Source organism: Mustelus asterias, unplaced genomic scaffold (assembly GCF_964213995.1).
Source record: "Mustelus asterias unplaced genomic scaffold, sMusAst1.hap1.1 HAP1_SCAFFOLD_2771, whole genome shotgun sequence".
Classification (NCBI taxonomy): Eukaryota; Metazoa; Chordata; class Chondrichthyes; order Carcharhiniformes; family Triakidae; genus Mustelus; species Mustelus asterias.
Genome location: NW_027592716.1, coordinates 12,003 through 34,224, shown reverse-complemented (window position 1 = coordinate 34,224; position 22,222 = coordinate 12,003). Strand labels below are relative to the sequence as shown.

General features: G+C 44.9%; 1 protein-coding gene across 4 annotated transcripts in view; it reads right to left on the bottom strand.

The window, feature by feature from the left end:
• d2hgdh (D-2-hydroxyglutarate dehydrogenase) overlaps nt 1-22,222 on the bottom strand; it is a 44,563-nt gene that overhangs the window by 10,427 nt on the left and 11,914 nt on the right. For 3 of the 4 annotated variants that reach the window (XM_078207834.1, XM_078207838.1, XM_078207837.1), the window contains 3 exons: nt 14,277-14,445; nt 11,235-11,378; nt 8,853-8,995 (listed from right to left, as the gene is read on the bottom strand). In XM_078207834.1, the coding sequence (XP_078063960.1) occupies nt 8,853-8,995; nt 11,235-11,378; nt 14,277-14,445 (456 nt within the window). The remainder of the gene's footprint in view (nt 1-8,852; nt 8,996-11,234; nt 11,379-14,276; nt 14,446-22,222) is intronic. The other variant, XM_078207835.1, reaches the window with a different exon arrangement.

Sequence of the window (22,222 nt, the reverse complement as noted above, 5' to 3'; positions counted from 1 at the left end):
AACTTCCCCCTAACATTTCCCCTGTACCTACCCCCCAGCACCATAAACTTGTGTCCTCTCGTAGCAGCCATTTCCACCCTGGGAAAAAGCCTCTGAGAGTCCACCCGATCTATGCCTCTCAACATCTTATATACCTCTATTAGGTCTCCTCTCATCCTACGTCTCTCCAAGGAGAAAATACCGAACTCCCTCAGCCTATCCTCATAAGGGCATGCCACTCAATCCAGGCAACATCCTTGTAAATCTCCTCTGCACCCTTTCAATCTTTTCCACATCCTTCCTGTAATGAGGCGACCAGAACTGAGCACAGTACTCCAAGTGGGGTCTGACGAGGGTCTTATATAGCTGCATCATTATCCCCGGACTCCTAAACTCAATCCCTTGATTGATAAAGGCCAGCACACCATACACCTTCTTAACCACCTCCTCCACCTGCAGGGCCGATTTTAGAGTCCTATGGACCCAGACCCCAAGGTCCTTCTGATCCTCTACAGTACTAACAGTCTTTCTCTTTATATTGAACTCCTTCATCCCATTTGACCTGCCAAAATGGACCACTACGCATTTATCTGGGTTGAAGTCCATCTGCCACTTCTCCGCCCAGTCTTGCATCCTATCTATGTCCCTCTGTAACTTCTGACATCCCTCCAGACTATCCACAACCCCACCAACCTTCGTGTCGTCGGCAAACTTACCAACCCATCCCTCCGCTTCCTCATCCAGGTCATTTATGAAAATGACAAACAGCAAGGGTCCCAGAACAGATCCCTGGGGCACACCACTGGTGACCGACCTCCATTTAGAAAAAGACCCATCTATACCCACTCTCTGCCTCCTTTGGGCAAGCCAGTTCTGGATCCACAGGACAGCAGCCCCTTGGATCCCATGCTCTCTCACTTTTTCTAGAAGCCTTGCATGGGGGACCTTATCGAACGCCTTGCTAAAATCCGTATAAACCACATCTACCACTTTCCCTTCGTCAATGTGTTTAGTCACATTTTCGAAGAACTCCACCAGGCTCGTAAGGCACGATCTGCCTTTGACAAAGCCATGCTGAGTATTCTTGAGCACACTCTCTAAATGCTCATAAATCTTGTCCCTCAGGATCTTCTCCATCAGCTTACCAACTACTGAGGTTAGACTCACCGGTCGGTAATTTCTTGGGCTATCCCTATTCCCCTTTTTGAAAATAGCAACCACATCCGCAATCCTCCGGCACCTTTCCCCTCTCCATCGACGACGCAAAGATCATCGCCAGAGGCTCTGCAATCCCTTCCCTCATCTCCCACAGTAACCTGGGGTACATCCCATCCGGACCCGGCGACTTATCTATCTTGATGCCATTCAAAGATTCCAGCACAACCTCTTTGTTAAAGTCCACATACTCCATCTTTTCAGTCCACCGCAATCCTGCAGTACATCCACCCAGGTCCTTCTCCTCCGTGAAAACCGAGGCAAAATACTCATTAAGCACCTCTGCCATTTCTACTGGTTCCGTACTGATTTTCCCGCCTTCGCCTTTTATAGGCCCTATTCCTTCACGTCTCATCCTTTGACTCTTCACATATTTATAGAACGCCTTAGGGTTTTCCTTAATCCTACCTGCCAAGGCCTTCTCGTGACCCCTTCTGGCTCTCCTAATTTCCTTCTTTAGTCCCTTCCTACAAGCCATATACTCATCTAGATCCCTATCTTCGCCAAGCTCTCTGAACCTTTTGTACGCTTTCCTTTTCTTCTCGACTAGGTCCCGCAAAGCTTTCGTGCACCACGGTTCCTTTAACCTACCAACTCCTCCCTGTCTGCTCGGAACGTTGTCCTGTAGAACTCTAGACAGACATTCCTTGAAAACTGCCACCTCTCTTCGGTACATTTCCCTGAGAATACCTCCTTCCAATTTACTCCTCTAATTTGCTGCCTTATGTCTTCATATTTCCCCTTACTCCATATAAACGCTTTCCTAGCTTGCCTGATCCTCCCTTTTTCCAATGCAGGCATAAAGGAGATAGAGTTATGATCGCTATCCCCAAGATGCTCTCCCACTGAGAGATCTGACACCTGTCCAGGTTCATTGGTCAGTATCAGATCAAGTACAGCCTCTCCTCTTGTAGGCTTATCCACATGCTGTGTCAGGAAACCCTCCTGAACACACCTAACGAACTCCTCCCCATCCAATCCCCTTACCCTAGGGATATTCCAATCTATGTTTGGGAAATTAAAGTCTCCCATCACAACAACTCTGCTATTATTGCATCTCTCCAGGATCTGTTTCCCTATCTGCTCCTCCACCTCCCTGTTACTATTGGGTGGCCTATAGAAAACTCCCAGCAAAGTGATCGACCCCTTCCCACTCCGAACTTCCACCCACAGAGACTCTGTAGACAATCCCTCCACAGCATACACCTTCTCTACAGCTGTGATACTATCCCTGATCAGTAGTGCCTCTCCACCCCCTCTCTTGCCTCCCTCCCTGTCCTTCCTGAAACATCTGAATCCCGGCACCTGGAGTATCCAGTCCTGTCCCTGAGACATCCAAGTCTCCGTAATGGCCACCACATCACACTTCCAGGCATCGATCCACGCTCTGAGCTCATCCCCTTTATTCACTATACTCCTGGCATTAAAGTAAACACATCTCAATCCTTTGGTCTGAGCTCTCCCCTTCTCTATCCCCCGTCCATCCTCCCTCTTGCACTGTCTATAACCCTTCTCTGTTTGCGAGCTAACTTCCTCGCTCCCAGTCACCTCGTCTCGATCCCCTCCCCCCAACCTATCTAGTTTAAACTCTCCCCAGTAGCCTTAGCCAACCTTCCCGCCAGGATATTGGTCCCCCTAGGATTCAAATGCCACCCGTTTTTTGTGTACAGGTCACACCTGCCCCTAAAGAGGTCCCAATGGTCCAGGAACCTGAATCCCTGCCCCCTGCACCAGTCCCTCAGCCACACATTCATCCTCCACCTCACTCCCTTCCTGCCCTCACCTTCCCGTGGCACAGGCAGCAATCCTGAGATTACTACCTTTGCTTTCCTCCTTCTCAGCTGTCTCCCTAATTCCCTATACTCTCTTTTCATGACCCCTTCCCCCTTCCTTCCCACATCAGCGGTACCAATATGTACCACTACCTCTGGCTCCTCTCCCTCCCCCCTCAGGATTTCTGGGAGACGACCAGCGACATCCTGGATCCCGGCCCCAGGGAGGCAGACCACCATCCGAGACTCCTGCCTGCCTCCGCAAAAACGCCTGTCCGACCCCCTTACTATCGAGTCCCCGATTAACACTGCCTTCCTCCTCTTTTCCTTAGCCCTGCGAGTTACAGGGCCGGACTCCATTCCGGAGACACGGCCACTGCCGCTTGATTTTGTGTCTCTGTGCACTGTTTGAGAGCACATTTCCACTCCATCTGACGAAGGAGCAGCGCTCCGAAAGTTTATGGTATTTGCTACCAAATAAACCTGTTGGACTTTAACCTGGTGTTGTGAGACTTCTTATTCTGTCATCAAGCCAGTTTTTAATACATTTAGATACCTCACCCTGGATCCTGTGAGATTTAACCTTATGCAACAACCTACCATGCGGTACCTTGTCAAAGGCCTTGCTAAAGTCCATGTAGACAACATCAACTGCACTGCCCTCATCTACCTTCTTGGTTACTCCTTCAAAAAACTCAATCAAATTTGTGAGACATGATTTTCCACTCACAAAGCCATGCTGACTGTCCCTAATCAGTCCTTGTGTCTCTAAATGCCTGTAGATCCTGTCTCTCAAAATACCTTCCAACAACTTACCCACCACAGATGTGAGGCTCACTGGCGTGTAATTCCCAGGCTTTTCTCTGCAGCCCTTTTTAAACAAAGGCATTTGCCACCCTCCAATCTTCAGGCACCTCACCCGTGACTATCGATGATTCAAAAATTAGTAAAGACAAATGTGGGTCCTTTATAATCTGATAAAGGAGATTTTATAAGAACATAGCAACAGGAGTAGGCCATTCAGCCCATTGAGCCTGCTCAGCCATTCAATACGATCATGGCTAATCACTTCAATGCCTTTTACATACACTGTGCCCGAAACCCTTTATATTATTGTTAATCAGAAGCTATCAACCTCTGCTTTAAACATACTCAATGACTGAGCTTCCACAGCTCTGTGGACTAGAGAATACCAAAGATTCACAACCCTCTTTAAATATTTCCTTATCTCGGTCCTAAGTGGCATTCTCCTTATTTTAGAATTATACCCCCTGGTTCTAGTCTCCCCACCCAAGCAAATCTTACCTGCATCTACCCGGTCTATTCCTTTTAAGTATTATGTAGGTTTCAATGAGATTACCTCTCATTCCTAAAAACTCCAGAAAATACAAGTCCAGTTTGCCCAATCTCAATAAGGATAGCCAGGGAGAGAGTTGGCCCACTCAAGGACAGGGGAGGGAATCTATGCATGGAGCCAGAGGAAATAGTTGCAGTATTAAATGAGTACTTTGCGTTAGTATTCACCAAAGAGAAGGACTTGGTGGATGATGAGTCTGGGGAAGGGTGTGTAGATAGTTTGAGTCATGTTGAGATCAAAAAGGAGGAGGTATTGGGGTTCTTGAGAAACATTAAGGTAGACAAGTCCCCAAGGCCTGATGGGATATACCCCAGAATACTGAGAGAGGTAAGGAAATTGCTGGGGTCTTGAGAGAAATCTTTGTATCCTCACTCGCTACAGAGGAGGTCCCAGCGGATTGGAGAATAGCCAATGTTGTTCCTTTGTTTAAGAAGGGTAGCGAGGATAATCCAGGTAATTACAGGCCGGTGAGCCTTAGGTCAGTGGTAGGGAAATTATTGGAGAGGATTCTTCGAGACAGGATTTACTCCCACTTGGAAATAAATGGGTGTATTAGCGAGAGGCAACATGGTTTTGTGAAGGGGAAGTCGTGTCTCACGAACTTGATCGAGTTTTTCGAGGAAGTGACGAAGATGATTAATGAGAGTAGGGCAGTGGATGTTGTCTACATGGACTTCAGTAAGGCCTTTGACAAGGACCCTCATAACAGGCTGGTACAGAAGGTAAAGTCGCATGGGATCAGAGGTGAGCTGGCAAGATGAATACAGAACTGGCTCGGTCATAGAAGACAGAGGGTAGCAGTGGAAGGGTGTGTTTCTGAATGGAGGGCTGTGACAAGTGGAGTTCCTCAGGGATCAGTGCTGGGACCTTTGCTGCTTGTAATATATATAAATGATTTGGAGGAAAATGTAACTGGTTTGATTAGTAAGTTTGCAGACGACACAAAGGTTGGTGGATTTGCGGATAGTGATGAGTATCATCAGAGGATAAAGATCGGTTGGAGACTTGGGCGGAGAGATGGCAGATGGAGTTTAATCCAGACAAATGTGAGGTAATGCATTTTGGAAGGTCTAATAAAGATAGGAAATGTACAGTAAATGGCAGAACCCTTAAGAGTATTGATCGGCAGAGGGATCTGGATATACAGGTACACAGGTCACTGAGAGTGGGAACACCGGCATGCTTGCCTTCATCAGCTGGGGCACTGAGTTTAAAAATTGGCAAGTCATGTTGCAGCTTTATAGAACCTTAGTTAGGCTGCACTTGGAATATAGTGTTCAATTCTGGTTGCCACGCGACGAGAAGGATGTGAAGGCTTTGGAGAGGGTACAGAAAAGATTTACCGGATGTAGCCTGGTATGGAGGACATTAGCTATGAGGAGAGGTTGGAGAAAATTGGTTTGTTCTCACTGGAACGACGGAGGTTGAGGAGCGACCTGATAGAAGTCTACAAGATTAAGAGAGGCATGGACAGAGTGGATAGTCAGAAGCGTTTTCTCAGGGTGGAAGAGTCAATTATTAGGGGATATAAGTTTAAGGCGCGAGGGGCAAGGTTTAAAGGAGACGTACAAGGCAAGTTTTTTTACACAGAGGGTGGTGGGTGCCTGGAACTCGTTGCCGGGGGAGGTAGTGGAAACAGATACGATCGTGACTTTTAAGGGGTATCTGGACAAATATATGAATAGGATAGGAATAGAGAGATATGGTCCCCGGAAGGGTAGGGGGTTTTAGTTCAGCTGGGCAGTATGGTCAGTGCAGGCTTGGAGGGCCTGTTCTTCGTTCTTTGTTCTTCATAAGTCAGTCCCACCATCCCCAGAACAAATCTGGTGAACTTTCGTTGCATTCCCTCTATAGCAGTAATATCCTTTCTGAGGTAAGGGACCAAAATTGCACAAAGTACTCAAAGTGCAGTCTAACCAAGCTGCTATTCAATTGAAGCAGGACCTCACTATTCCTGTATTCAAATCCTCTTACGATAAAGGCCAACATTCTATTACCCTTCCTAATAGCTTGTAAATATTTCAATTAGAAAAGAGGAAGTTAAACCTCAATGTTCATAAACATTCTGCAACAGGTTGAATATTTTAGAGGTCTAACTTCCTCCTTTCTAACCACAATGTTTACAAAACACTGGTGATTTATTCAAACTTGAAAGGAAAAACAAATAAGGCTCTTTGCTAATGAGTAAGTAATCTATGCCTGTCAATCAAACCATTTCATAGGGTGCAGACACCAGATACTAACCTTCCATTGATAAAACAGTATTCCCCAGTAAAACTGACCATCAAAGCACTTCAAATGGGTTTCATAGCTGTGGGCTATGAGAGAAAGCAAGGAATTCTCCCTAAAAATCCTGACAGGTCATTTCTATAACAGCACTTTTTAAAGAGGGCTTTTAACACTTGGGGCAATTCCTATTGTGGAATGGAGCGCTGCAGTGATTTTGAAGGTTCCCAAATGTCCAAGGGGCATGGATGTTAAAGTATCCAAGGCACTTCAAAGGTTTCAGAGGGCAGAGGCAATAATGAATATCTTTCCCCAGAATGGGTCTGAATTGCCATCATGAAACTGAACAACACCTTTCCCAGGGCAACAAGGAAAAGTGCAGCCACCAAACCTCTACTCTGGGGGAGAGTGCCGAGGTCAAGCCCTTTCCCCCAGCCTGAGCCCACCCACCCCTAGGTCCCCTGGGCGCCCCACCCTATGCAACCTGGCAGTGGCAGGGGGGCACATGGGCACATCACTTACCTCTGTGCTCCCACTTATGGTACAAGGCGTCAGGTCAGGGTGTCACTGCCAGGGTGTTGAGGGCAGTGCAAGGTTGGCATGTGGGGGCCTGAGGTGGTTCCCTTGGGGGGAAAAGGGGCACATGGGCATACCACTTACCCCCTTTCCCGCACTTGGAGTACAAGGCCCCAGGTCCACGTTTGTCAGGATCTGCACCAAAGCCCGCACAGTGGGATTCCTGCAATGGGGGTGGGTGCATCGCGGGAGGCCACTGAATCGGGCTTCCAATCTGCTAATTACATATTTATTAGCATTTGTGAATATTCATCAGGTTCCCACCCACTCTAGGCAAGAAACTGATCAGGGCTGGGATGGACCAGGAGCATTGTAACAAGTTTGCCATCGAGTGGGAATCCCATTTTAGGCCCGATTCAACAGGTTGTCGGTATTCCTGACAGGGGCTAGCATGTCCGGTGAGTCCTGGCCAGAGGGTAGGAATAAATGGGTCTTTTTTGGAGTGGCAGATGGTGACTAGTCGGGTCCCACAGCAATCAGTGCTTGGGCAGCAGCTATTCAGAATATATGTCAATGATTTGGATGAGGGGACTAAAGGTAATATTTCAAATTTTGCTGACAACACAAAACCTGGCAGGAATGTGAGTGGTGAGGAGGATGAAGAGGCTTTAAGGTGATTTAGACAAATTAAATGAGTGGGAAAATATATGGCAGATGCAGTATAATGTGGATAAATGTGAAGTTATCCACATTAGAAAGGAAAAACAGAATGGCAGAGTATTATTTAATTGGTGATCGATTGAAAAATGTTGATGTACAGAGGATCTGGGTGTCCATGTACACCAATAACCGAAAGCAAGCATGTAGGTACAGCAAGCAGTTAAGAAGGCAAATAGTATGTTGGCCTTCATTACAAGACTTGAGTACAAGAGTAAGGATGTTTTACTGTAACACTACTCAAAGAATTGTTAAACATGCAACATGTTTTTAAAATATTATTTGTGTTGAGGTTTGTCGAATCAGACACAAATATATGACAAGCTGGAATTATTCCAGCAAAACCACGACACTGACTGCAGCAGTCAAAAGATTCATCCCTTCGAGCCTAGATACCCTCACTGTTACCTGACAGCTTCCTGCTCACAAAGCAACTTCCCTTTGTCTCTCAGGTTATTATAAAGATTCCATGTTTGAGGAAATGGTCCTTTTTTGTTGAATGAACACTCTGGATATCCTGGCAATGTGTATTAGGATATTTCAGTTCCCCTAACAGACAACACATTCTTCATGAAGTCAACAGTTGTCCAACCTTGTGAATCTAGTAGCCATAAATCTGACCACTACTTATCCTTGAGAAAGCGGCAACTTTCAATTCTGCCTGCATCCTCCTGTGGTGCAATATTTAAATGTCAAGACAAACTCTACCTGTTGACATAACCTTAACAATCTTACACCCTTGAACCACAGATTCCATTCTCTTAACTATTAACTCAATCAACTACAGAGTGTTTAGATAGTTCCTTATTCAGAATTGCAGAACAGTGATTAGGAATTAACATTATACTTCAACATGTGGTTTATGAATCATATCACCATGCTTGATAAATAAGTTAAAATTTACAGTTAAATAAAGTATAGCAATACTAAACAAGCAGGAATCTAATCAGCATCAAATAAGTCAGCCAGGTTTGTGCTCCTAAATCTGATTAACCCCTTCCATTCTGGTTTATTGCATTCGCCTAAATCATTATCTATCGGAGTTGAGATTGGAAGTAAATGAACCTTACCTTGATCTTATTTTCCTCAGTAGCCATAGTCCCATCAGTCACTAGACCACAGGCCATGACCTTCTCCAGGAAATGATTGAGTTTCTCCTGATCATGATCATGGTTGGATCCTGATGTTTCTATCAAGATATAAAATGGTGCCTCTGGAAAAGGATAAATGAAAGAAACCAGTCAACGGATGTGACAGTGTCAGAGCAGGAGAAGATAGGAAAGAGCTGGAGTGAGGGAAGTAAAGATAAATATACGGTGCATCATGAAAACAAAAACACAAAAGCGAGAATGACACAGGGAAAATTATCAAAGAAAGTTGAAGGAAAGAAAAAAAGAGAATGAAATGAAGAGTGGTGAAATTGAGAAAGAGAGAGAAATAAATAAAGAGAAAGAAAATCTGAGCAAGCAAGTCTGATCAGAAAGAGTGACAAAGAAGACAGCTCTACCTGACCTACGCACACACTGGAAAGGCTAAATGCTCTCAGTTTAATGTAGATTTTGAGCCTGGGGAACGGTAACTAATTTCTCCTACAAACACAATTACATTTTTATATCCAACATGTATTTTTACGACTGACTGAAAAGAACAATTGCCCCAATCATTAAGAAGCCGTTCCACATCAGTCAGTATATTTTACAGCATTATGACAGAGCATACTTCCCACGTACATATGCACAGACAAGTATTACACATACATTTACTTAGCACCATATAGAACGTACAGCACAGAAACAGGCCAGTCAGCCCTACTGGTCTATCACAGCATTTATTCTCCCTATGGGCCTCCTGCCACTCCTCTTTATTTAACCCTGGCAGCACATCCCCCTATTCATAGAATCCATACAGTGCGCAAGAGGCCATTCGGCCCATCAAGTCTGCACTGACTCTGTGGCAGAGTATCTTACTCAGGCCCTCTCCCCAGCCATATCTCTGTAACCCCACACATTTACCTTGGCTAATTCATCTAATCTACACATCTTGGGATACTAAGGGATAATTTAGCATGGCTAATCCACCTAACCTGCACATCATTGGTAGCTTTCTCTCTCACGGGTTGAACTAGTTTCCCCTTAAATGCATCTATATTAATCACCCTAACTAATCCTTTGTATTGAGTTCCAAATTCTCATCACTTTCTAGGTAAAGAACTTTCTCCTGCATTTGTTTCTGGATTTAATAAACTCTTTTGTGGCCCTGGTTCTAGTCTCGCCCAGAAGTGGAAACATCTCTCCATTTACCTTTGTAAAAACTTGTGTGACATTAACAATCCTTATCAGGTCATTCCTAGTCTCCTCTTTTCTGGAGAAAAGAGCCTCAGAATTTTCAATCTTTGTTGATAGATGTATCATCTTTATCAATCTTTTTCACGTCTTTCAACCTACCTCTGAAACATTCAGCCCATCGAGTCTGCACCAAATCCCCAAGTCAGCATCTTACTCAGGCCTCCCATCCCCATAACCCCACATATTTACCATGGCTAATCCACCTATCTTGACTGGCCACACTAAATTGACCCTAGTGTCATGGGGATTAGCAGGGTAAATATTTGGGTTTACAGGAATAAAGTCTGGGTGGGATTGTGATTGGTACAGACTCTATGGGCTGAAGGCCTCCTTCTGCACTGTAGGGATTCGAGGGAACCATCTTGGACACTAAAGGCCAATATAGCATGGCCGATCCATCTAACCTGCACATCTTTGGACTGTAGGAGGAAATCAGAGCACCCGGAGGAATCTCAAGCAGATGCGGGGAGAACATGTAAACTCCACTCAGTCAGTCACCCAAGGCTGGAATCAAACCCGGGTCCCTGGCACTGTGAGGGAGTAGTACTAACCACTGTGCCACTGTATCGTCCGTCAGTAGAGTTATGTCAGCTGTATAATTATCAATCAAATAGAAAATGAAATGTAACACCAAATCATGTAGGCTCAAAATGGGCTCCTGAGCCTAACAGTGAAGTCAGAGTCCATATGGCAAAGCATGTCTCAGAGCTATAAGCAGAAAGCTTACAGTCAACTGAATTAAGAAAATGTGATGCTAACTGCCATTCTTAACACCCACCTTGCCGTGAGATAAACCAGTTGGCAATCTGTATCAGTCCTTGTCTTGCCAAGCATTCATTCCAGAGTTCGAAGAAATATCCATGCAAGAGAAACAAGTATCTAATTTGGGTCATGGATTACTAGTTACACAGCCATTTAGGTAAGTACAGGAAGATGTGATCAGCCAATGTCTAATTAAAAGGTGAAACAGGCTTGAGGGGCTATCCGCAGTAACTCCAATAATAATGAGACTTACACTTCCCACAGGAGTACCTAATGACACAAATCCGAGAATGACTAAGACTGAACTGATAGTGATCTCAAATTATTTTCATATGTCCCTTTTACCTTGCAATGGGTTTCTCAGTTTCAGGTGCTCGCAGACAATTGCTCTGCAATTGTAATCCAGGAACTCGAACGCAGAGAGAATTTCACCCAACATGCTTTTGGATTCCTTGAATATATCCAAGATCTTCTCAAAGCTGTCACAACCTTGAGACACAAAGCAGATCAATATTGTATGTATTATATAATGATAAGCTACTCTGCTGGTAATAGCTCAACCTCATCATCTCTCTCGATTCCTCCACTGTTGCTAAATTATCAGACTGCTGTCCAACACCAGTACTGGATGAGCAAAACTATCCCCCAATTAAATATTGGAAAGACTGAAGCCTTGCCTTCATTCTCCATTACAAACTCCATTCTCTAGCCGCTGACTCCATCCCTCTCCCTGATGACTTCCAGAGGCTGAACCAGACCATCTATAAACTTGGTATCATGTTTGACCCCGAGATGAGCCTCTCATCACATATCCGCAGGATAACCAAGGCAACTACTTCCACCTACTTAACATCACCCCACTCAGCCCCTGCCTAGACTCATCTGTTGATGAACTCCAAAACTGTGCTAACCAGGCTCTTACTTGCGCCAAGTCCTGTTCACTATCATTCTTGTGCTCAGCTGACCTATACTGGCTCCCGGTTAAGCAACGCCCTTGATTTTAAAATTCTCATCCTTGTTTAATAATCCCTTCATGCATTTGCCCCTCCCTATCTCTGTATTCTCCTGCAACCACCCACCAACATATCTTCTCTTATTTAATTCTGGCCTCTTGAACATCCCTGATTTTAACTGTTCTACCAGCTGTCCAGCTGGTAGAATTCCCGTCTTAAACATCCCTGCTTCTAGACCTCTCATTCTTCTTTTTAGATGTTCCTTAAAACCTACTTCTTTGACCACACTTTTGGGCCAGATGCCCTAATATTGCCTTATGTAGCTAGGTGTCCAAATTTGCATTATGAAGTTCCTGTAAATTGCCTTGGATCATTTTATTCCATTGTTATAAAGTCTGAATATCACTGAAAAGAGAGACATGTTGTCAAAACATTTTTTCTTGCATCCATCATGACAAACGCAAGAATGTCAAATTTCAAACAATCACAACATATATTGCAGGAGAACAGAGTGCTTGATTAGTTAGCAAATCGACTCAGATTTGCCATGAAGAAAGCAACAGGAAACAGAGAATCCTCAAACTCCTCAATAATTCAAAAACGTTGTGAGGCTTAATATATTCCTTTTGTTTGGATGCCTGTGTATTAATGTATGCCTCTTCTGGCAGATGTAAATGAGCCACATTACAAGCACAAATGACATCTTAAATTGGTTGTTAGTGTAGCAAATGGCTCACTCAGAATTATTTGAGCAAGTGCTGCCCAATCGTGGAATCACGTTTAACGGGAGACGTTTGCTTTAGATTTTGCAAGTTTGGGTTGGTTGAGTATGGTCTGTAATCTATTATAAGCAACCAAAGAAACATACTGTTTCAACCAGCATGTTCCTAGACAACAAAAACAGAAAATGCTGGAAAATCTCAGAAAGTCTGACAGCATCTATGGGGAGAGACTAAGGCTGTATTCTCTCTCCACATATGCTGTCCTACCTGCTGGGATTTTCCAGCGTTTTCTCTTTTTGTTTCAGATTCCAGCATCTGCATTACTCTAGCACGTTCCTTTGGTTGGGGTGTTTGCCCAGAAGAGATGTTATTGATTACAAGATGATCATCAATTGCTCAAAGTTTTTAAGATTTCGATACAGTACGATGTGTGTATTTTACAGAGATATAGCACTGTGGGAAGCTGCTGCATTTCAAATATAATAAAAGGTTCATTACATTGTGGAAGCCTTTTATGGACCCAGGGAAAAGCTAGGCCTCCAATTACTATTTAACATTATTTATTAGACTTAACACAGGCTAACTTCTACAAATGAATTAACAGAAGGTGACTAGTTAAAGGTCAGATAACAACTGGTTAAAGGTCAGGCAACAATTGTTTCTTTTTTCCAATTTGTGATCTTTTTGATTATAAATACCATGTAACGTTGTTTGCTTAAAACTCAAAGTAAGGTCAATATGTACTGTCTTAATGCAATGTAACTGATGATTGCTGTTTGTTTAGAATGTAATTGAATAAGTAGAAATTTGGTCGTTTGTAAACACCTTTACGTAATGGTTGCTTGATGGAACGGGGACAGGTGGGAGAGGTGGGCCCCTTCCACTATGCAAAACTACACATACATTAGAACAGACGAACATCACTGAAGTAAGCAGATCACAGAATCCCTACAGTGCATGAGACTATTCAGCCCATCAAGGCTGCACCGACTCTCGACATAGCATCCCACCCAGGCTCTATCCTCATAACCCCACGTATTTACCCTGCTGATTCCCCTAACCTACACATCTTTGGACACTAAGGGGCAATTTAGCATGGCAAATCCACCTAACCTGCACGTTATTTCCAGGAAGAGATTGGCCAAACTTGCTGTCCAGACCTTCATGCTCGAGGGAGGTTGCTGGGGTGAAAATGAGCCAATCATGGACTGCTGCTATCAGGGAAATGAGCCAATAAAAAATTGTGTTCATGACAGGGCGGGAAGCAGAGACCTTTTGAAGCACAGAATTCATTAAACTTGAGGCTGTCGCTACAGCCGGACAAGGAAGGGGGATGGCCTGGTCGGCTATCTGAACAGAGAAACGGATAAGGAAAGATCAACCACCCCAACCTTTCTGTTCCTCAGGGAAACCAAGCGACTAAAGCACAGGGTGAGCAGTCACTGGTATAAATATTCTGTAACAGAAATCAAATAATGAAGTGCAGTTGTTTTGGATGAGGTGTCAAGTTTTGGTTCATTGATATCCAGAGTAGACCTCTGAACCCAGTTACTGGGAATAGCCTTCAGCATTGACACAAACGTGAACCTCACTGGGAACTTTACTGACTTGGGCTATCAACTGGGTGTGAGCAGTGTAGGCATGGTCAGACAGCAGTTGTAACACCTTCCTCCAAAATTGTGAATAAATACTATGCCGTTCCCTGCCTTTACCTAGAAACGCTACACTGACAGCGGCTGGTTTCCTTGGACATAGAATGGACACTGTGGTGACGATTCCAAGTGTTCCTTCAGCTCCAATAAAAAGTTGCTTGAGATCGTAGCCTGTGTTGTCTTTGCGAAGTGATGACAGACAGTTCAAAATTGTTCCATCTGCAAGTACCTACAAGCAAGAACAGGGTGTGAAACAATGGTATATATACAGCAGTAGTAGAAATAACATTTGCTAGCCAACAAGAGCATGAGGAAGGTGCGAGCGGATCCCTCAAGAAAATCAGTAATGATTTTTTTTTTAAAACGCCATGTTATTACTGCAATGGGAATGCTGAGAAGTTAAAACAGGCTGGGCACTCACAGCATTATTGATGTCCAGGAAAGGCCTCACGCTGTTAGAGAAAAGCAGCACTGCCTCTGGTCCTGAACAGTGTTGGTAATAACAGGAACATATGAACAGAGAAGATCATTTAGTTCCTCAAGCCTGTTATGCTTTTAATAGATCACGGCTGGTCAGTGACTTAACTCCATATAGATCCACCTTTGCCCTGCTTCCAATAATATCTTTGGTTCGCAAAATCTATCAGTCTTAACACCCTTTACATATACAAGTGGTTCCTAAATTCACTCCTAAAAGATCCAAGTCTAACTTTTAGAATGTTCTGTCTAGTCTTAGTCTTCCCAAACAGAAGTTGTTTCTCTCCATCTACCCAATGGTTCCCCTTAATATCTGAAAACTCTGATCACCCTTTCACCTTCTAAACTCTAGGGAACACAACCCTAGCTTGTGTAATCTCTCCTTGTGGTCCAGGTATCCTTCTGATAATTCTTCACTACTCCAAGGCCAATATAGCCTTCCTAATGTATGATGTCCAGAACTGCTCACATACTCCAGGTGGTGTCTGATCAGGACTTTGAAGCATCACTTTTACCCCCTTGTATTCTAGTCCTGTAGATAAAAAAGCCAGCATTCCATTAGCCATTTTGATTATTTTCTGTACCTGAACCTGCAAGTTTCTTTGGACCTCCACTGTTTCTACCTTTTTGCCATTTAGAGAGTACCCTGAGCTATACTTCTTAGGTCCATATTAGGTTCTTATTCTTGGTGTAAACATACCACTCATACACAAGAATTGGTGAAACAACACTGTGGGTTCTTTATTTGAAGGTAAGACTATACACAGATAATGTTTACTGGGAAATTGTGAGGCACACATCTAACCACAACCACTATTGTTTAGATGCCTGCAAGCCATGCAACTAATATATCACATCCTGTCAAGGTGGTAATGATTGACAGATATTTAAAATATGTTCCCTTAAAGGTGTATTCACATCAAATGACAACAGTCTAAAGTACACTGCTTTACATTGAAATCTATTTGCCACAGTTTTGCCCACTCGCTTAAGCAATTAATATCTTTCTATTTTTACACTTTTATTTACACTGTTTACAATTCCACCTATTTTTGTGTAATCAGCAAACATGGATCTATGGCTTTTTATCCTATCATCTAAGTTAAGGGTTCCCAAATTGGGATCGGCAGAGGAAAGATCAGATCCTGCAAAGGGGAAGAGAGCAGTTTAGGCCTTGGCAGGAGTGGGGTGACGTGGGGAGCCTTGGAGAGAAGAAAGTGTGGGAATGATGAGTGAATGTGTGACAGAGAGAGGGATGTGTGAGAGATAATGTAATGAGTGTGTGCATGAAAGAGATGAGTGTGTGAGAGATGAGTCTATATGAGAGTTTGAGTGTGAATGTGGATGAGTGTGTGTGAATGAGAATAAGAATGTGAGAGAGGATGAGTGTGTTTGTGAGAGAGAGAGAGGTGTGTGTGAGAGAGAGGATGCGTGTGTATGTGAGAGAATGAGTGTGTGAGAGATTATAAACAGGGCCTAGTTTTAAGGCGGATAAAATTGGATATCCTAAATTAAAGAATTGGGCATATTAAAATCAAACACAGTCAAACCTCAGGCAGGCCAATTGTACAAATACACAAACATGTCTGGGCCTGACCTGCAGAGTTTCACTGGCTGTCTTGTCTGGAGACAATACACATCTTTTTAGCCTGTCTTGATGCTCTCTCCACTCCCATTGTTTTGTTTCTTAAAGACTGGATTAGTTGTAAGTATTCGCATTCCAACCATTATTCATGTAAATTGAGTTTGTGTCTTATAAGTTCTGTTTGTGAACAGAATTCCCACTCACCTGAAGAAGGGGCTCAGAGCCTCGAAAGCTTGTGTGGCTTTTGCTACCAAATAAACCTGTTGGACTTTAACCTGGTGTTGTTAAACTTCTTACTGTCCTGACCCATCAACCACCCATCAAAGGTCATTGCACTCTACTGATACTTAGCAGGAGATCATTGCACCCCATTGAAATGCATCGGCCTATTGTTAGAAGCCTAGATCGGGCCAGACTTTCTGTCACCGAGAGTTCCTGCAGTTACCTTATCTGATAACAGGTTACATGTAAGCAACAGCATGGAGATGGACCCCTGGGGGCGGACCCTGGTGTCCTGTCAGGCAGACATCAAGAAACCCACTGGGTATTGGAACCCCCTCCTAGGACCTCATTGGCCGGAAGCCAGAGAAGTTTCTGGAAAGGCAGGCAGGCAGGGGGATAAAGGGACACATTTTCAGACACACCAGCAGCGAAGATTCGACGAAGGAGGTGACCTTGACCATCCGGAAGACTGACCAGAGAAGGAAGAAAGAAAGAAGCTGCCATCGAGATTCACCTTCGTGACGACGGACCAGAGGGACTCAGAGAATCGAGCCTGCAGTTTAACCAAACCATCTTTGTGGGTAGTATACTTGAATCTGGGGTATCCTCTTGTTTTATGTGGGTAATTTAAGGGTTAATAGTGTTATTATTAATAAACTTGTTGAACCATTAATTGTGTTTGTCCTTTGTCCATCTTGCAAATATGGACATCGGGGTAAAACCTTAGAGTAAGCAAACTGGTCGAAAGTATCAGAGAATTAACAGGTACAACATTTGTCACCCCAGATGGGACTTCGATAAGAAGTGATACGTTGGTCCGAAGTCAAACCTTCAACCTGTCATTCTCCAACACTCCGTCTGAGCCGGAATTAAGAGGGCAGGTTGCCCCACGTGATGGCCAGTCTTAAGTGAGTGAAGGACTAATACAGATTCGACCATAACCCGGTGTATGTAACACGAGGTGAACAAACTGTGTAATTAGAACTGGTATAGTCAAGGGAATTTGGGCAAAATCTACGTGAGGGAATTTAGTGAAAACCGGACCCCTACCCCAATCCCTTACCTATACTCAAGTGATGAATCTTAAAAGGAAATAATTATGGCCAGCCATGCCGAATGGGAGGAAGTCCTCCGTTTATATTTGAACCATAAGTGGCCCAAATGGGTGCAGTGGGGTGACGCCCGGAAACTGGATCTGGGATCTGAGGGAGAGAATTGTTGGAGTCGTGCCCATAAGGAAGTGAGTAAAAGGGCTCCCAAGCTTAGGAAGGCGATTGCAATCGCCAGTTGTCGAGAACAGCTCCTTGGTAGAGAAGCGGAGATTACCCGGGTTAAACGGGACAGAGAGGCCCAGGTAACCCAACTAAAGCAGGACTTAATGAGTGCTACCGCGTGCATACAACAATTGGAAGCGGAGGTAGACACACGAGAGGAAAGGAACCAAATCAATATGATACACATGAGCCAATTCCAGGCTCAATGTGATAAAGCCTACCTAAAGGCACAGCGTGCTGTCCGTGAGAGAGAGGTTTCGCTGCAACAGGTAGAGGAAATTAAACGTAAATGCAGCGACCTGCAGGCTGCAGTAAAGGTTTTGCACCAAGCAGGAAAAGCAAATACAGGCCGCGCAACAGACCACTCCAATTGTCTGCGTGAGATTGAAGATTTTAAATCACAACTAGCCATAAAAAGGGGTGTAATGTGTGCATACACGACTGAAACAGGGGATAGTGACCCAGGGATAGAGTGGGGGGATTTAGAAGAGGATGCCTGCCATTATGCAGCAGCTAGCGTCACTGCCGACTGGGGACCCCCACCTCCCTTCCCGGTAATGGAACCAATGGCACCACCTAATCCGGCCCCCATCTCGGAAAACTCAGTCTCAGCTCCTAGTCCTATTACCATCCCAATAAGCCCAGTCACTAATCCGGTTCCTGTACCGATGAATCCGGTCACCACCCGACGACAGGGCAGACAGAACCACAATGTGACTTATGTAACTCCATACATCATGACACAACTCACTGACATAGCTAAAGCAATTGGAGTATTTGAACCCTCCGGGGATCCACATGCTCTCTTTGACCAGGTCACCCAATATCGTGTTTTAAACGGCCTAGACGAGGCAGAAAAGGTTAAACTTATTCTGTTATGTTTAAGTCCTGCCATCCGTTCTGCCCTACCCGAACCCCAGAACGTGGCCGGAGGAACCCTACCAGAAATGAAGGCAGCCGTTCTGGCCGCCATTGGCTACAATAGGGATGACCCGGTACAAGGCTTAAACAACTGCCAACAAAAGCAAGGGGAACACCCGATAGCCTATGCTGGCCGACTATGGAACCAATTTGTTGCGGTTTTCGGCCAACTAAATCGAATCCAATTAAACACACACCACCGGTCCACATCCAGACCCTGATAGCACATGCCACTGAGGAGAGTCAGAAAGCCTGTGAGAATTTTGATCCTGGGCCATCCGCAAAATGACTTGCGTCAATCAGACACCCCCAAGCCCACAAAACACGGAATGATGAACCCGATCCACACAGACCTGGCCCCGGTTAGGCGTAACGAAGGGGAAGGTGGAAACAGGGGATAGGGAAACTCACCTCCATATACCCCTGCCAATCATCGATACAGAAGACCGCAGCCCCACACAGAACCCCGATATATTCCCAATCCCAGGTACAGGGAACAAGATAAAAGCAATCCCAGATATGCACCCCCACAAACACAGTGTTATAACTGTGGGCAACCCAACCATTTTGCCCAGGACTGTAGGGCACCACCAAATTTCAGGGGACCAGCAAACCCCGCACACCCATACACCCCTGCTGATCGCCGACACAGGGAACCACGAGGCCGCACAGGACATAGGGCCAACTCCCGACACTGAGAACAACACAGAGCTGAGCCCAGAGGCCCACGCCCACAAGCACAGTGTTATACCTGTGGGCAACCCAACCATTTTGCCCGGGACTGTAGGGCACCACCCAACTACCCCGCACGACCATCTCAGTGGTTCCCCGACGATGGACTCCAACCCATGCCCCACAAAGGACCGGCCTGACAAGCCACTATAACCCCCACCCACTACCCCCAGGACCAGCACATGAATCTGCAGTTCCCGCCCCAATTTACAGGGCTTTAGGAATAAAACCCTAACCCAGGGACTGCAACCAAAAGGATGGGGCACCCCGCAAACCTTACCCCCTATGGTGCCCCGGTACCGGGACTCCCAGAACCGTTTGACCCGGCGCTCACTACCAGAGGTGGTAATGCAGTGGGTATATGGCAGCCAAAGCCCGCCCACATAGGTTCCCTCCATGAAGAAAGAATCAGGACACCACAGTCCAGATTGTAAATAGCTTTATCCATCCACTCCACGCATCACCCAATTGAAAAGGGTTTCTTATCTGCCCACATTATACTGCGTCATGATCTTCCAACACACCACAGTTTGGTTGTGGGATAAAGAATCTATTGTTATACTGTGCCATAGTCCTCCAACAACAAGGACACATGCCACTTGCCCAACATTTTATTTTCACGCTCTGCAAACTCCTTCCCCCACTCAACCCCATTAAACACTGATTGCCGACCAACCCTTCGGATGACACTATTGGGCCTTTATTATTCATTTACTTATTTCTTTGTTTTTTTTTGAAAAAAGAGGAGAGTCATACGACATTCTAGTAAAGAAAAGGAAAAGAGAATCAGGTATGAATAAGAATTAACAGGTGCCACCTTGATCTCCCCCAGAATGAACTACATACTTCTCTGCTATCTGGGACTCCTCGTCTCAGACCGAACCACAGACACCACATCAACCAAAGACCAGAAGATCAGCCTATGATACCCCGGATATATGTGGTTCACCCCACCAGATGCAGGCAAATGTGAGGATGGCATCCTATGGGTACACCCCAATAAGAGTATCACCTATGGGTGTAACAACCAAAGAGTGGTGTACAGGAAAGATAATGGGAACTCTGATTACTGCTCCCTAAGGACGACCCCCACTAGTGATTGGTGGGCGTACACTAACCATGGGTGCATGGAGCTAGCCTGTCTAGCCCATGGCCCAGAAAAAGGGCTGGAATTCGGAAAGAAGTGCCCCGGTAAGGTTATTCAGAACGAGTATATATACTATGAAATTAAGAATGTGTTAAGACTAACTGTTAGCACACCCATCCCCACTTGTCCCGAAACCACCCCAGGGCCCCAAAATGAATTGATACTAAAACATACAGGGAAAATATTATTCAACAATACACACTACGAATTGGTACCGGTAGTGGTAGATTTAGCTGGAACACAATTACCAGACTGGTGTCCCTCCCCACTTAGAAAATTGTACCTCCATTTGACCCAGAGGCTGCTAAGCCGAAAGACTGGGACATACGCGGGGGAAGAGATGCCCAGGTCAAAGGGGCGCAAGGGGAGGGAAATCTTGAATGATCTGGCGACTGCATACGGAGCAGGAATATCCACCATTAACGCACTGGATCTGGCTGATTTGGATAATAAACTCAGAGTCCTAACCCGACAAGTTAAACAGACCTTGGACAGCTTAAATGAAAATGCTCGGCAAGATGCCGAGGGAGATTTGGCTGAGAACAGGGTTAGTAGCCTAATGGGTACTGTACTAGAAAGACATGCCCAAACTATTAATCAGATCGCCCGAGAGAGGGTGGAAGATGATGCCAGGCAACAGAACCGAACCTTATGTAGCATCTATGGGCAATGGATGGTCGAGCAGTTAAGAGAGAATCTCGACCAGGTTAGCAGGGGGAAAGTTCTGTCCTGGATCAGTGATGAACAGATTGAACACCTGTACCGGGGAAAAAGACACCCCAATGTCACTAATTGGCAATTACGGCAACTGACCAAGGTCTGGTCTAACGATAGTTGTAGAGGAACCCCGGGGACTGCACTAGGAATGGTGTTGGGGATCCCAGTAATTTTAAAAGATAAGGTCGGGTTGAGACTTTTTGAAGCCGAAGGAGGGATGTGGATGGGATACCAGGGGACTCTACCGTATGTGGTTGAGAAAGGAGGGAAGCTCATAGGCACCAGTGTGGAGAAATGTGAACACACAGACAAAATGGTTGTGTGCCCATATCCGGTGTATGAAAATGAACATGCCCTGTGTGGACTCAAAACAACCACTGACCTAAATTGTACATTGGAAATTCGAAATTTGGAAAGGGATGTCACCCGGGTGGCTTACAGGGGGGAGGGAGAATATTGTATTACAACCTCACTAGGAAAGTTACCAGTATGGGGCAACCATTTGTAACATCCACAACACTACCTTTTGCATTAAACCACAGATTCCCGCTAGGATAGGATTAATTGAGATGGTAGACATACACAGAAGAGAGAAAACACTAATAAATGCTAGCGAGAAATTGAGACAAAGCTTGGGAGACCATTTTGAAAACTTTGATACTGGGATAACACTTCTCCCTGAGAAACTTCAACAAATTCGGACACAATTGATCACAGCACACAAGACCTTTGTCAAAGTGGTGCAACAAACAAGGGAAATAGAAAAGAACATTAGTGAAATTAGTGTCACTACATGGTGGGAGGACCTCTGGGATTGGGGTTCAAATGTCCAAATCCACCCATGGGTCCGCATTCTGTCACACCTGGCCGTAATAGGAATCCTACTTATGGCAGTGTACCTAACCATCCTCATTCATATTCGCCCGATGGA